Raw genomic sequence first — 15,720 nt, forward strand, 5'->3', positions numbered from 1 at the left:
TTAAGGATGAAGTCAGGGTGATGAAATAACAAATTAACTGGCAACAACTAAACATGTTTGGGAGAACGAAAGGCAGACAGAAAGATAAGGAAAGATGGGCCTACCAGAATCCACCACCGACAGCCTGAGTGGGTCCCCTCATTACCCATAAAGTACGGCAAATGCTTCTTTATTTTTAAACGGAGCAAATACTAAAGCCCAAACTTAATTATTTTGGTGGGGGATGATGATATTCCCATGTCTCGCTTTGTTCCAATTACGTTCATTCATGAAAAACTACTTCCTCTTCCCCCAGATTATAAGAGAATTTTTAGCAGATTTATCATTTTAAAATATAATATACTTTAAAAAGATTAAAAATTTATTAAATACTTAATACTAATTAGATGTAAATTTAAATTTATTAAATAAAAAGTATTTTTAAAAATTATATTTATATTTTAAGAAAATAAGATTGTAAATGTATTTAATAATGGTTATTAATACGTGAGATTTTATTTAAAAAAATTTTATAATTTAAAATGAAGGGATAATATTTTTCTGGGAAGTTCATTCATAATCGTTTAGTTACTTTTATTCTGACAATTTACAATTATTTTCTTTCAAAAATAATATTCGACAGATAAAAAATTAGAAAAGTAAATTTATTTAGGCATGCTCTATAAGTTACCTCCTTAATTTTGAGAGAAGCAATGGGCCTTATTTTCTGAAAATCAAGACTTTCAATTAGTGAATGAAATCGAACAGGATAGAAAAAGTGCAATTCCCCATCATTATTTTACTCGAACCAAGATACGTAAAGATCAAATATATAATATTACATAGAGGGGAGATAGGAGGGAATTCTTCTTCATTCAATGATCAGACAGTCACTATGAGTACGTTAATTGGATGTTTTTGATGGAATAAATCCATTTCGGAATTATGAGAACATTTATGTAACTTTTATTTTATTGTCCTCAAATAGATGTTACGTAGCTAGGTATGTTACTAAATGTGGAAGATTCAGAGAGGAAGGGGATTGGGAGAATAGTAAGAGGAGTATGACGTGGAATATACAAATGAATGGAAATATATGTTGGCTTAATATGGAATTAAATAATAATGTGGGAATTGATTGTGTTGTGAGTGAAAGCTGTGAGGCAGCGGATGTTGACATTGTGTGACAATTTCTAGCGGCCATTTTTCTGCTGTTTCAACTTTCTAGTTACAGCTCACAAAATTATTAATATTTATAGAATCCTTTTCGATATTTCATCATGTCGCCTCCTTTTGCTGTCTTCGATTACGACTTTTTTTTCTCTATCTTTTTCTTAGTATTCTTCGTTTTGATACTTACTCCCTTGCCATATGGGCTAATAATTTTCTTTCATTGTCTTTAGTCTCGCCAAGGTCACAATATATCATCACCTATAATAGCTTGGCAATTTAGCACGTGAATAAATATTTCTTTGTTTAATAAAAAGAGAAAAATGAAGGGGAAAGCGTTTCTATCATGCTTGGCAGGTCGTGAAAGTACTTTATGTCAATTTTGGTCGGAAAAAAATGTACTGTATGTCAATAATTTTGTGACCTAATAACATCAAAGCTTTTCTATAAATAATAAGAGGTGGTGGATTTAATCTTACTTGATCACATAACCTCAATAGTGCTCATCCCCTAAATAAAAAAAAAAGGTGAAAATGCACGAATTGTTATAAATTAAAGATGCATTATTCTCATGCTTACGATAAAATGCTTTCTAGCCTGTTCTCGTTCTATTTTTTCTTTCCCATTTTGCACTGAACAAAGCCATTTTATATCCTTGTTAGTATTGTTATAAATAAAACATAATTTTTTTTAATATACAGAATACAAAATAAAAATGAAAATTGAATCCATATATACATGTATCAGGCCCTGAAACCAAAAGAAAAAGAAGAAGTCAAGAATCCTTTTTTTTTTTTTGAAATATAAGGTCACAATTAAAATTATAACAAAAAGACTAAAATTAAGCCATAAACCATAAGGCTCTTACAATCAGTAAATAGTCTGTCAAATAATATAACACACAAAAATGTTTTTTGAGAGTCCTATGGACTAAAAAATCGACTCATTTATTAACTTTTTTATAAACATGATCAAACGTTATCTCCCAGTCCTACATAGTAATAATCTTAATGTTATGATAATAACTGAGAGAGGGTGGTTATCTTGGGGTTGCAATTAATGAGAGATAAAATCTCCAAAGAATTAAAATAGATATTTACTCTGATGAGCTTAACATTTCAACAAAGGTTCAATTCTTCATAATTCCTAAGAATGATAGCCGTGTTGGGTTGGTACTTAAAATTTTAAAAAGAATCTCTTAATTCAATACCCTTATCATCTCTCCTGTAAATCTTCCATAAATAGTTCTATCCTTGGAGTTGGCAGAACTATCAATATCATTATTTGAAGTAATTGCCATTTTACGCAAAAGATTTGCAGTGCGAATCGGATGGATGGTACAAGATTTTTTTACAATTCTTTTTAACGAACAGGGAAGATTCGAAGTCTTGTGTATCAGAATTAAGAAGAGAACAGTAGTTGCACGGTGTCACGAGACCTTTAAAAGCACGAGAATCTTCTGACAATTATGATCAAATGCCTCCTGTGTCGAGGCCTAAAAAACATTAAATGGTGTCAGTACTCAGTAAGAGAAGACATGTATGCTAGAATATTTATATTTAACAAATTACACGTGTATATATAGACGACTCTAAATTCTCAAATATATATACATCACAAATTAAACTCTCCATTAATTGCAATCGTCCAACTGAAGAAAGATATACAAAGCCAAAAAAACATGCACGTGTGAGGTGAATTAGGGGAGTCTCACTCCTTCTATCATCACATCACCACACCCCTTTAAATACATCCTTATAAACAATCAAGCGACAAAAAAAAAAAAAGACTAGGAAGATTCTTGCGCACAATGAATACTTTTCAGTCACGTCCAAACAATCATCGTAAGCAATATAGAGTTATAACACTCAAATCCCCAACATAACTCTAGTACATAGTGCTATATACATGTCAAGTACAAATGCACTTGAATTGGCTACATCAGATAAATTAAATTAGACTTAATATTAAATTGATATTACCTTTTATATTATTTTTATTTAATAAGATGTTTAACTTAAAAATAAATAATAATTTATTTATTTATTAAATGTATTTTTTAAAAAACATATTATTATACTTTAAAAATATTAAAAATGTTTTACGTTTTTTAAAATTTAATTTTTTATAAATACTTTATATTTTTTAAATTGAGGGAGTATAAATATAAACGATATATGTAAAGTGAAAAATCTATAAATGCAAGCTCAAAATTTTAAGTTAAGATATAACGGGAGATTCAATTATTTATCAGTCTCTTCTCCCGTTTTGTTCCGTGTTTCTTACATATCCAGTTGAAAACCAATTCCCCTATGTAACCTACCCTCACCATTCAAATCTTTGTTTGTTCTTACATATACATTGACATATCAGCTGATATATTCACCATTTCCCTTTTAAAACCTGAAAACTTGTTGAAAATAAATCGTTCAGAGATCTAAAAAGAGACATTATCGATGAGGCGTGTTGTGGTTAGCAAGTACAGACGATAATTCTGTTGGGCCATGAATCTTGTGGTACACAGCGCAGCACAAGCTTACACACGTAAGTGGATGGTCTTTATTCAAGCAAAAGCATTCATAAAGGAACATGCTGGATTTCGATCCATGTGCTTCTCTAGTGCTATTAGCTCCAATGTCCTTGTCCGTTATATAAGAGTTTTAGTATACTCTCTTTAATAAGTTATTTTTACTAACTTTATCAACAATAATGCAAAAAAAATATAAATAATAAAAGTATGTAAAATTTTAAATTTATTTCTGTATAACAAATTTAATAAGTAATGTTATATTTTTATTTTTTTCTCATGAAAGTAATTTTAAAAATATATTTTAAATATTACTAAAAATTCATACTGTACTTTGTAAATAAAATTAAATAGATATTTTAAAATATGCTTTATAAATGGAACCGTGGGAAGTACATCAGAATTACATAAATAAAAATGATGAATAAGTCCCTGCGATACAAATATATAATGCATCTTATTTATTATTCTCAATCCTCAAAGCTTGCACATGCACACATATATATACTAATAGCAAATCGCTATATAGCTCTCTATCACTTAATCCCACTTGGGTCAGTAGCTCTATATCATGTTTGTGCAGGTAATTAATAATTCATGTTTAGTTTCATCATCCAATACCTCATTTCTTACAAGACCTCAAATTCTTGCAAGTATGACATCTTCATCGTAATGTTTATATTGGTAAATTTGAATTTAAAATCTTTTATTTGAATAATACAAACAAATTTTGATAGTGACCTAAGATTTGAAGTAAAAAAAATAAAAATTGAAAGTAACAAGTTCACATATATTTTTCAATTAACAAGAGATGAGAACTAGATTTGAGAAAAGAGACTAGAGTAACAAACACATACCAATAGTTAATTAAAATGTAAAGAAAATGAGAGGGATAATGGAGCACACATGAAATTTCAAATAATTAGATGATAAAGGGGATTATAAAATTATAAAAAATTATAATAAAACATGAATTTGATTTTCGGGAGCACATGAAATTTCAAATAATTGAATAATAGAGGGGATTATGAAATTATAAAGAAATTATAATAAAATATGAATTGAATTTGGATCAAGTTTAAATCAATAGAGTTTTATTTATTCAAATGAAGGATTGGTTCACATCCAAGTCTAACTCTTAATTCATATTAATCTAAACACAACATAACTGTACACCGATCATGATTTGGCAAGTCGACCAAGCATGCAATGATGCCAAGCTGAAGCGAATTAATTTATTGATCCAGCGGATTAATCACCTCTATTGGAAATGAATGTCTTTGGATACAATGAACGTCATGTTGTTTAAGTTACTTATAATTAATTAATGAAAAAGTGATAGAGATGTTGATGAGATAGCTAGCGTGGAGTGTCATGTTAATTCAATAATGCGTGCAGTATCATTAATTTAATAATCCAATTTTCTGGTGAGACGATACTGATAATTAAGTTATGGCCTATCAGTGCCTGTGCGTGCAAATCAAATCCAATCAAGAGAGAGAGACCAATAATATGGCGAGCTGTGTTGGTGAGAAAAAGGGATGGATAGAATGCATTATGAATAAAGCAAGAGAATGTGTAATCACATGGCCCTTTCCTTGGCGGTCGGGGACAAAACCAGTGTTCCTCACCAAAAACTAAATGTTTTGTCACATAATTTGTGCATAATATATAATCAAGTTGTGAAATTACGCAAAATTCGTATTGGATAAATTCAACTAATTCATAATTTCCTAACATGGGTCCTAAAACCTTCAATTCTGATTTGTTGCTAATTAAACTAATCCACTTTATTCTACTGTGTGAACGTGACCTCTGTGTGTGTGGGGTTCACACATTTGAAAAGGATGGCATCATGTGATGAGAGATCCATCCAAAGACTTTTATTTGATGCCTTTTTGTTCCATATATACATATAATTGCTCAACCAATATACTTTCATAAACTCTGCTTTTAAAACTTACCTTTTTCCTCTGCTTCTGCCTAGGCTAAGCCTAGCTAATAAGAAAAGTGATTTTAAAAAAATACGGCACCAAGAAATCAGATCGTTTCAAAACAAGCGCTTGTGAACTACGAGTTTTGTTAAACTGCAAGGCCTTAATTCATTAAGAAGACTATATACGTAGTAAAATATTAGATCGTTTTTTTTTATTTGGATTGAATACACATAACTAACGATGCATTATTATTCAGAAATAATTAATTACTTTGGCACACCTTTAGCCGATATGATTGCCTCTGCAAAAGCACACCAGGATTCCGATGTTATTGCAATAATGAAATCGACAGTGACATAAACGGATAACGATTTTCAGAAAGGGCTTTAATTAATTGTCAAGAAATATGGTTGAGCTTTTGTTATGTTCCCAATCAACTTATTATCTTGATCATGTCTCTTAAGAAACTCCCAAAAATAGGGACGTGTAAAGGAAAAAGTACTAGTGTAAAGAGAAAACGTAAACAACTACTAATTGGAGGAACCAGAGCCTCTTAGATTCCTCTCCCTTAGCGTCCCTTAGCGGCAGCAAGATCTCCACCCTTCAATCTATATCTAATGCTTCATATCTTGCCACATCATCCCATATTAAAATAATTTAATTTTTAAAATTAAGTTTTTACACCTTATTTCACTACTTATATATTTTTTTTAGGATAATGATTCCAATTTTTTTTTCAAAACTTGTCCTAAAAAATTACTCTACAAATTTTTGTAGGAATTTACAGTTTGGTTTATTCAAATTCTGGCCAAATCTATTTAACAAAATTTTATTTGAAAAAATTTGTACAGTAGTTTTTTAGGACATATTTTGAAAATTAAAAAAAATAACTTGAATCATTATCCTAATATATATATATATATATATAAAGTAGTGAAATAAGGTGGAATTTTTATAAAAAAAATTAAATTATTTTAATACAGGATGATGTGGTAAGATATGAGATATTAGATATGGACTAATGGGTGGAGATCTTGCTGCCATTGAGGGACGTTGAGGGAGAGGAATCTGAGAGGATCCGGATCCCTTATTGGACGCTTATGGAAGTGATTAATACAACTATAATAAAAATAAAGATTCTGTCAACAAATGTTGATTTAAATGGTAAGGATTTGATCCATATAATCTACAAGATCATGAATTTAATGCCAGGACCTAATTTGTCACTGGATAAGTTGTAAATACCTCTGTATGTGCTCTTTAAATCCAAAAATTTATTCTAATACTAGTGAAACCACTAGATTCAGCTACCTAAACTTTAAACCGTACGAGAGAAATAAAGATTCTAAGAGCAGCTTGTATCTTGTAAGCAAGAAGAAAGTGATGATAAGGGTTTCCACTTGGAAATTTGCAATTCTTGTGCTTTGACGTTGCGCAAATCACAATGAGAGTTGATGATGATGAAACCTTTATGTATATGGAATGGACAAATCTGTTGCCATGTTCATATAATAGAAGCTTGATTTGGACAAAGGAACTAACAGTACTGAAATGAGGTGCCCACAAAGAGAGAAGAGGAAGTGTTATGTATGTATGTATATATGTACCAGAAAAATGTGGATGTGTGTAAGGTGTGGGGTTGAGGGCATTGAGTTGTATGCAGATGGATCTGTCGTACGTGGTTGTATGAAACGGAGCTTTCTGAAGCAATGGACAAATAAACTTGCAAGTCCACCCATACATATGCACTGTTCATGTCATGATGATTCTTGACTGTGCGGCCATCTACCAGTCTCATGAAAAGGTAGTCAGCTCCTTTTATTCCGTGTTAAGAGATCTTTGTGGCCACTCACCATCTTATTTGTACATTGGTATAACTTGCCCAGTACTGTAGGGTCACACGAGTCTACAACAAAACTAGCTAGAGGCACTTGGGGAATGGATCGTGGGGAGCAAGGGTGCTTCACCAACCATATGACAAATTATTTGTAAAAATTACTTAGCTTTTAATTGTAATTGTGGCCCCGCACTATTATGTAATTTTACATAACTCCCAACCCCAACACAATTGTTTCTCGATCCGTCCTGGAGGTACTGCCCGAAAAATAAAAAATAAAAGCTAGAGGTAGTTGAAGGGGATTTCAATGATGTATCATGAGTCAGTCAACATGTTTGGTGATATTGAATTTTCTATTTTATTTTACTTAATTTTAACTTCACGTTAATATTTTTCTGATCAATTAATATATTGTGTTAAGTTCCCTTGACAAAGAATGTATATAACAAACTGTATTATATTATATAAAATTCTGTACAGTACACAAAATCTAATATCTATTGTGTATATGTAAATAATATACTCTCTCTAGTCTTGTTCGATATAAAATATTTTACAAAAATTAATAAAATATTTATAAATCATTTTTCAAAAATATTTTTTTTTCTTTGCCACTAGTCGTCTACCTCACATCAACTTGGTTGAGGTTAATTTTGGAAAAATTATAGCGTAACTACTTTTAATTGATTTTCTTAATTTCAACAAATTAATTAAAAAAACCCTTATAAAAAGACATGGAGGACTGTAAAATAATATCAAGTTATACTGTATATCCATATATTAAAAATAATATATGTAACCGATATCCTAAGATTCCATGAAATACATGAAAATACAAGAAAAATTGTGTTAGGTACGATGGGTTGGGCTGGGCCTTGTTGAATAACTTGAGAAACAGTGCTGCGAATCTGTCATGTCACCCGCTGGATTCTTCAAGATGATATATAGAATAATTTTGTAATGGAATTTCCGCGCTAATAATCATTAATCAATCATTATATTTTACAAAAAATAAATAAAATTAACACGGTATAATTCCTGTCAAATTTCTATGCATTGTGGTTCTAGTATAAGTTAATAATTGAAGTACTGGAGGAAATAGAATATAGTCAACGACCGGGGAAATGGTGGGGGGAAAGAATATGTGTTCGAGTTCATGTGACTTATGGATCGGATTAATTTAATTATATTCTTGTTTCATGATCAAGAGGCTTAAGAATATATTAAATGATAACGATGAGAATATAGGAGATATTATACCTTTTACCAACCTATATAGCACATTATTAGAGATTTAGTTTTTGATAGATCTAAGATTTTTTTCCCCTTCTGCTTCGTCGTTCGAGCTTTTATGACACACCTCTGGTCGCGTGATTTTAGAACAAATCATACCGATATAAAACTAAATAGTAAGAGAATCAAACTGTTCATAAACTATAAACAATACAAGTTATAAATAAGCATATATAGCAACAGTGATTATATTGCAGTCTCAGACAACTACCTTACGCATTTTGGTGCCATTCAAGTAAGAGACTAAACCTTTCATTTCTATCCTTCTCTACAACTACGATTACCATTTGATTTGTACTGCTGCTAAATGATTCATTATATTCTAGGTCATCTTCAGGAACTGCAAGTGCATCATTTTCTCATATATATTGACCCTGCCTAGTCGTTGTAATTGTTGGACGAATAGGATCATTTTCATCCTACACACACACACACACACACACACAATTGATTAATTACTTTTATATACTACGTCTTCTTAATTCAGGAATGAGGTCACTATCCTTCCTCTACTTCTTTTCTCAGTTCACCTAAAAGAATCTCAGGTGTTATTATTGCTTAATTATAACGGTGTATCACAGAGTGATGAGGCAGACGAGGGTTCCACCATTGTTTAATCCCATGAGCCTCTGTGAAACTCGTTGACGAAGCCTGATTGATGATCAACTCAGCAGAAGGAAGCAGATGCTGAGGCTGCGATTCTATATCCCATTTATTAGACATGAGCAAGCCCTTGATAGTATTCTGTGTACCCAACCTCTCCAGTGTTGCCGTTGCAGCACCCAGCTCGTACATCTTCATCCTCTGCTCAAAATACCAAATATAACCCGAACTAACATGGTCACTTGGATTCACGAACAAACAAGGCAGCCAATCAGCCAGCGCAGAAAATTCATCATAATCACCCTTGCGATTCTCGTGGCGCTGTGAATAAGCAATGAGCAGTGCTTTCACCGTAGTAGAAACCATGTGAATTCCTGTCCTCAGTTTCGGCTTGTTAATCCTCTCCAACACACACCAGAAGAGGAGGGAGGGTTGAAAAGGTAGGCTGTGAGATGACAACCCAACCTAGCCGCCATGTTCTTGGCCGCGAGCAAGGCTATGGCTGAGCCTAAGGAGTGACCGGCGAGCCAGACATTATGAGCACCGCCGGCGACGGCCACCCAGTGTTGAACTCTGCCGACGGCACTGTTGAGCCGGTGGCTGTTGTGGAGGATGCCGAAGTAGGACTGGATGCTCAAGGAGATGTCTGTGGAGAGAGTTGGGGAAGTGAGCATCACTCCTCGGAAGGCGATGAGGTATTTAGGGGAATTGATGGCGAAGTTTCCGGGTTTGGAGTTGAGCTGGAAGACGGCTCCGAACACAGAATGGTCGGAGCTGTCTTGGATGGTTTCGATGAGACGAAAGCGGAAGGTCTCCCACCAGGGAAGAGCCTGAGCTTTGGGTCCGGCCCGGTTCAATCGGCGGTCGTTTTCAAGCACGTATACTCCTTGAACCACGCTTGCCAGGACGCACCTCCTGTGGCTTGCGTTATTCCTGCGTTATTCGTGCATGCATGAGAACTAACGAATATAATACTTTAAATTGTTGTTAATTGCTGTTAGTTCCGGTTTTATGTGGGGAGACACTTACTGGAGATAGCTAATAAACATACCAGTCAACGGATTTGAGATCGGCAGGCCCTGAAAGGTGGAAAATGTCGCCCGACTCCGGTATCATTTGATTCATTTCCGCTCCTATATGTCTCTGAAACCAATATAATATTATTAGTTTGATCCACCAATATGGTACAACGAAATTGAAACGATTTTGGATTTAAATGTGTGTGTGTGTGGGGCTTTGCTTGGGTGGATAAGGATGCATCTCAAGCAAAAATTAAGGAGTTTGAAGTCAAAAAGTGGACTCATTCGAAGCATAAATTCTTTTGTCAATAATTTTTCTTTTTGTGTCGGAAATGTAATTGAAGGAATAAATTCACGCAATTTGCGTTTGGTTTCGGTGCTTGATGAGTTAAGTGATGCACATTTTGTATTGTCCAAATTTTTAATCTGGAACATTCAAATTTCAGGATTTTATTTTTATATTTATTAAGATTTTATTTTATTTTACAACTTAAAAATTTTAAATTCAAAATGTTCAAAAATATTTAAATAGTTAATTTATAAAAATTATAAAAAAATTAATATTAATTGAACCAGAAATATATATTATTTAAATTAATGATAATATAAATTTACTAAAATTTAATAATTTTTTTATAATAAATATAAAATAAAAATATAAAAAAATTTAAAATTCAGACCACTCAAATTAAGAACGTGGGTGGTCCAAATTGCTCATGTGACGAGCATCAAAACCGGAGTCAACGAATTTTGTCTTACGTGATTAGATTCACGTCCCCTACAATACGTGTGCAAGGCCCTAGGCTGAGATTGGGCAACGTGAAGAAAAGTGTGAATATAATATTGAGAGGGGAGCAATAATAGAAGAAGGGAGGGGAAGGAAAAGTTTAACTTCTACCCTTTCTAAATTTTTTTAACCAAATTAGCAGATCCCCTCCCCCTAAACCCTTAGACCGAACGCACCCAAGAGTATTATTATGTTTAGCTGATTTGAAAATTAATAAAGCTGTTGATAATTAATTAAAGATCAATATTATGTTATTATATAAAGTTGGTAGAAAATCAAACTTTTCATGTATAAGTCATGTATACATGTGATGACTCCTATCAAATTTTATGAGAATTATACCTAAATCTCCAACAATATAATTAAATGATATAATGTCCATTGCAGTGATAGACCTGAGTCAATAAGTTTGTAGGGGAAAAACTATACCTACTATTATTTTTTAAAAAATATAAATAATTATAATTTAAAATATTAAAATTAAATAGGTTCGTGAGATTACCAAATTAAAGAACATGATATCATTGTTATTTTTTATATACCATAATTTTAGTTTAGAAACTTTATTTTATGATATAAGTTCTATGAATTTAATTTTCATAAATGTTGAAAAAATATGCCGTAAATATACATGATCGAGTCAACTGAAAAATAGATATGGTTGAGATTTTGAAACGTTAAATAGACACGAATGAAATTTTTGTGTGAGGGGCAAAAGTTGTTATTATTATTATTATTATTTTCAAAAGAGGGGCGGCAAGAATAATTTATTAGGGCATCTGCGTGAAGTTTTCTCCTTCTTATAGTGTCAGAAAGTGCCTCCACTTTCTTTGCAGTAGGTCTATCATAGTGTCGTTCGTCTGCTGACAATTGAATATAACAAAATAAAAAAATAAAAAATAACTGTTAACTTTCTCATAATTTTTTTAAAAAAGTTTACTGAAAAGTATGGATTTAAATAGTTATAAATTTAAAAATTTTAATTGTAAAAATAATATTTAAATTTTAAATATAATAATTAGTTTGTAATATAGATTCTTAATTATAACAGTTTGAATTGATATTTATAGTTTATTTTATAATTTTTTTTTAAAATTTACCTATCATTAATTTGTCTTTTTAAGACTTTGTTGTTATTCTTTTAAAAAAATATTTTGAATCAGATAGACTATATTAATATTCATTATATATGTCTCAAACAACATTACATATTAATAGATATTACTCTGCTTCAATTGGTGAAATTGACTAAAAGAATGTCTAGTTTCACATTAAAAATTATCAAAGTCATAGTTTTGGTGGAAACAAGTAACTACATGTTGCCAACAAAACCATGGTTTTGATAGTTTCTAAGATGAAGCCGACCATGTATATATATATATATATATATGCGCTAAACCTTGCAATTCTATCATTCTCCAATCTCCACAGCTACTGTACCCCTTGATTTGCACCACTATTTAGTGATTATTTATTCTAGGCCATCCCATGACCTACACGCGCATCGTTTTCACATTAACCTTAAGTCGTTATATAATTGTTGGACGAAGGACCATCCCCATCCTGTCTTATTGATACCTTTATAGACCGTCTTTTTAAATCATTTTAAGTGCAGTGAGGATAAAAATTGGGATGAAAAAGTAAGCTCACTATCATTCTTCCTCCATTTCTTTTGTCACTACTTCACCTGAAAATTTGTCAAGTTTTTATTACTTGAAATTAAACGGTATATTGCAGGGTGAGAAGGAAGACGGGGGTCCCACCATTGTTTAATCCCATGAGCCACAGTGAAACACGATGACCGAGTCTGATTAAGGATCAACTCAGCAGAGGGAAAGAAGATGGCGAGGCTCCGATCCTATGTCCATCACATTTGACATGATCAAGCTCTTAAGAGTAAGCTTTGTAGCCAGATCCTCAAGTATGCAGCCCCGAGCTCGATCATCTTGATCCTCTGCTCAAAATACCCAACATAACCAGAAACAAACAGGATCCCCTGGATTCACGAACAAACAAGGCATACCCAATCAGACAACGCACAAAATTCATCTTCCTTCTTATTACTCTCGCGATTCTGGTGGCGCGCTGTAAATAAACAGAGACTCCTGCTTTCACCACACTAGAAGCAATGTGAATTCCTTGCCTCAGTTTTGGCTTGTTAATCCTCTCCAACATAGCAGAAGAGAGGGGAGGGTAGAAGAGGTGGGTAGGTAGGTAGATGACAACCCGACTTAGCCATGTCCTTGGCCGCGAGCAAGGCTATTGCTGAGCCTAAGGAGTGACCGGTGACCCAGACGTTAGGAGCACCGCCGGAGGCGCTACCCAGTGTTGAACTCTATCGACGGCGAGGTGGAGCCGGGGGCTGTTGTGGAGGATGCCAAAGTAGGACCGGACGCTTAAGAAGACGTCTGTAGGGAGAGTGGGGCGAGTTAGTATCATTCCTCGGAAGGCGATGACGTATTTGGGGTTGCCGAATTTGGAGTTAATGAGTTGAGGACGGCCCCGCTGACGGAGTGGTTGGAGCTGTCGTGGAGGATCTCGATGAGCCGAAAGTGGAAGGAGTCTCAACAGGGTAAGGCCAGGGAATTGGGTCCGGCCCTGTTCATTTCGAGAACATATGCTCCTCGTACCAAGCTTTGCCAGGACGCACCTTCTGTGGTTTGCGTTATTCCTGCTTTAATGAATGCATGAGAACCAATAAATATGGCGCCTTAGAGCATGTTGGCCAACTCTTATGAGAATAGTTTTTTATTTATTTTTAAATCCATTTGATAACTTATTTTTAAAAAATGTTTTGAGAAACAAAAAAAAAATATATATATTTAAAAAATAGAACAACAAAAACATCTTTTAAATATTCTGAAAAACAAGAGAGAATAAAAAAATATTTATTTTTATTCTTTTTATTATCCAAACTATAAAACATCAATTTTTAAAATAAAAAATAAAAAAATTTCAAATAAACCCTTAAATTGTTATCGCCATTAGTTTGAGTTTTACGTGACAAGAGATTAATTTGGAGATCATCATGAACATACCAGTCAACGGATTTGAGATAAACATGTCCTGAAAGGTAGAAAATGTGAGACTCAGGTGCCATTTCCGGATCTTCTCTGCAAATTGTCTTTGTTTGATCGGTCAATGTGGTACAACAAGTTTGAAATATTCTCGGTCAATTATATAGAAATTTGTTCGGGGAAATGATGAATGTCGAGGAATATTATGAGTCGTTTGAAGTCGAAAATTGAGTTCCATAAGCATCAATTCCTTCTATCTATATTTTATGGTTTGATCGAATTGTAACCGAAGGAATGAATTCTATCTCACTCTTACGTGACTGGATGCACGTCATGGCTAAAACGCTCATGTGCAAGTTTTTTTTGGAAAAGCAGAGTTTGGCGTCGTGAAGAAGGGTCATAGCTTTGGGCCTTTAGCAAATGGCGATCGATCGATTGCATATATAATATTGAAAATACCGTGCGTGTGTAGAATTGTGCATTTTTTTTGGATAAACAGAATTGTGGTTTTCTCGAAAGGTGATTATCTGTGTGTGTTGCCAGGGAATGAAAATGGATGGTCTTATATTGTTTTTGGTGTTACTTCGTAATCTGAATCCAACAAAAAACGCTTTAATTTGAACACGATGAACAATGATGACTTCTCTGCTTCTCTCACATTCTCTCTGTCCCCTGCCTATTTCCACCAGACACCCTTGCGGGTTAGAGCATAGTTCACTAACAGTAACCAGCAAGCCACTAGATTGCAAAGCAATATAATTTATTTGTTACACTTTATATAGAATATATATATATATATATATATAAAATATCTGATGTCAATATTCTCAACATTATAGTATTAAATCTCCTACCCGACATCTTCGCCCGTACGTCCAGCTCTCTACCATCCATATTATGAAACTTAGTTTTTCTTTAATGGTATATCAATAGATTTGGGCTTTCAATCCTAGGAATCAAAGTCATTCTCTTTTATCCTGATGGCATATAATTTGGGATTGGTGTGAGAAGAACCTCATGCTTTGCTGGCCTATTTGGAGAAGGAGAAACCAATGGGATATATCTGTGCCTCTCCTTTTAGAGTATCTGAGAGACTGAGACCTCCGTAGGCTTATTTGTGTTCTGGCCTTTCTTTTTCTCTGTTATTTAAAAAAAAAAAAAAAACTAAGCATAATCTGCTACTCCAGAAGTAATAACAACCTATATACAACATTGACAGGCATCATCTTTTGGATTTTGAACTATTTTAGGTTAATTGTCTTCAAGCATATTGGACGCCCTCTCATTTTACGTCGGCGTGATGCTCCCTAATCTTAAAGTGAACGTTGGGCTAAAATCAGGTGGCAGGTTTCCACGAGTCTATGAAACCCATTCAATTTGCGAGCACGATATAGGTCATTACAAGTCATGAGGCTTTTAAGTGTCCTTTTTCTGTTTTGGGCCAAGGCCTTTAAGTATCTTAAATTAGGTGGATTGGATGGATATTTTACATGAAATTCTAAAAATAATAACTAAATAAATATATATGTTGCTGCAACTTTTTTTTAAAAA

The 15,720-nt window shown here is 33.2% G+C and overlaps 2 protein-coding genes across 2 annotated transcripts; both read right to left on the minus strand.

Moving 5' to 3' along the window:
• Positions 1-8,916: 8,916 nt before the first annotated feature.
• Positions 8,917-10,625, minus strand: LOC129301492 (GDSL esterase/lipase At4g10955-like). Its single transcript, XM_054940056.1, has 3 exons — positions 10,398-10,625; positions 9,781-10,279; positions 8,917-9,736 (listed from the first exon to the last, which is right to left on the minus strand). Exons 1-3 carry the CDS (start codon positions 10,469-10,471, stop codon positions 9,302-9,304), a joined length of 1,008 nt encoding a protein of 335 aa, XP_054796031.1. The 5' UTR covers positions 10,472-10,625; the 3' UTR covers positions 8,917-9,301.
• A 2,409-nt stretch (positions 10,626-13,034) lies between these two features.
• Positions 13,035-14,252, minus strand: LOC129301493 (uncharacterized). The gene is made up of 3 exons (XM_054940057.1): positions 14,191-14,252; positions 13,436-13,823; positions 13,035-13,148 (listed from the first exon to the last, which is right to left on the minus strand). The coding sequence occupies exons 1-3, from the start codon at positions 14,250-14,252 to the stop codon at positions 13,035-13,037; spliced, it is 564 nt and encodes a 187-aa protein (XP_054796032.1).
• Positions 14,253-15,720: the final 1,468 nt, after the last annotated feature.

Source organism: Prosopis cineraria, unplaced genomic scaffold (genome assembly GCF_029017545.1).
Source record: "Prosopis cineraria cultivar Desert tree isolate PC_DT_omini unplaced genomic scaffold, ASM2901754v1 PC2150, whole genome shotgun sequence".
NCBI classification, from domain to species: Eukaryota; Viridiplantae; Streptophyta; class Magnoliopsida; order Fabales; family Fabaceae; genus Prosopis; species Prosopis cineraria.

Bases quoted from the DNA above. Each gene is read 5' to 3' on its own strand.
- LOC129301493 (XM_054940057.1), bottom strand. From the start codon at position 14,252: ATGGCACCTGAGTCTCACATTTTCTACCTTTCAGGACATGTTTATCTC. The intron at 13,824-14,190 runs GTATGTTCATGA...TCATTAAAGCAG, and splicing joins TATCTCAAATCCGTTGACTG to GAATAACGCAAACCACAGAA. The intron at 13,149-13,435 runs GTCACTCCTTAG...TCGTGAATCCAG, and splicing joins TCCTAACGTCTGGGTCACCG to GGGATCCTGTTTGTTTCTGG.
- LOC129301492 (XM_054940056.1), bottom strand. From the start codon at position 10,471: ATGAATCAAATGATACCGGAGTCGGGCGACATTTTCCACCTTTCAGGG. The intron at 10,280-10,397 runs GTATGTTTATTA...CGAATAACGCAG, and splicing joins GATCTCAAATCCGTTGACTG to GAATAACGCAAGCCACAGGA. The intron at 9,737-9,780 runs AACCCTCCCTCC...AGGATTAACAAG, and splicing joins ATCTCACAGCCTACCTTTTC to CCGAAACTGAGGACAGGAAT.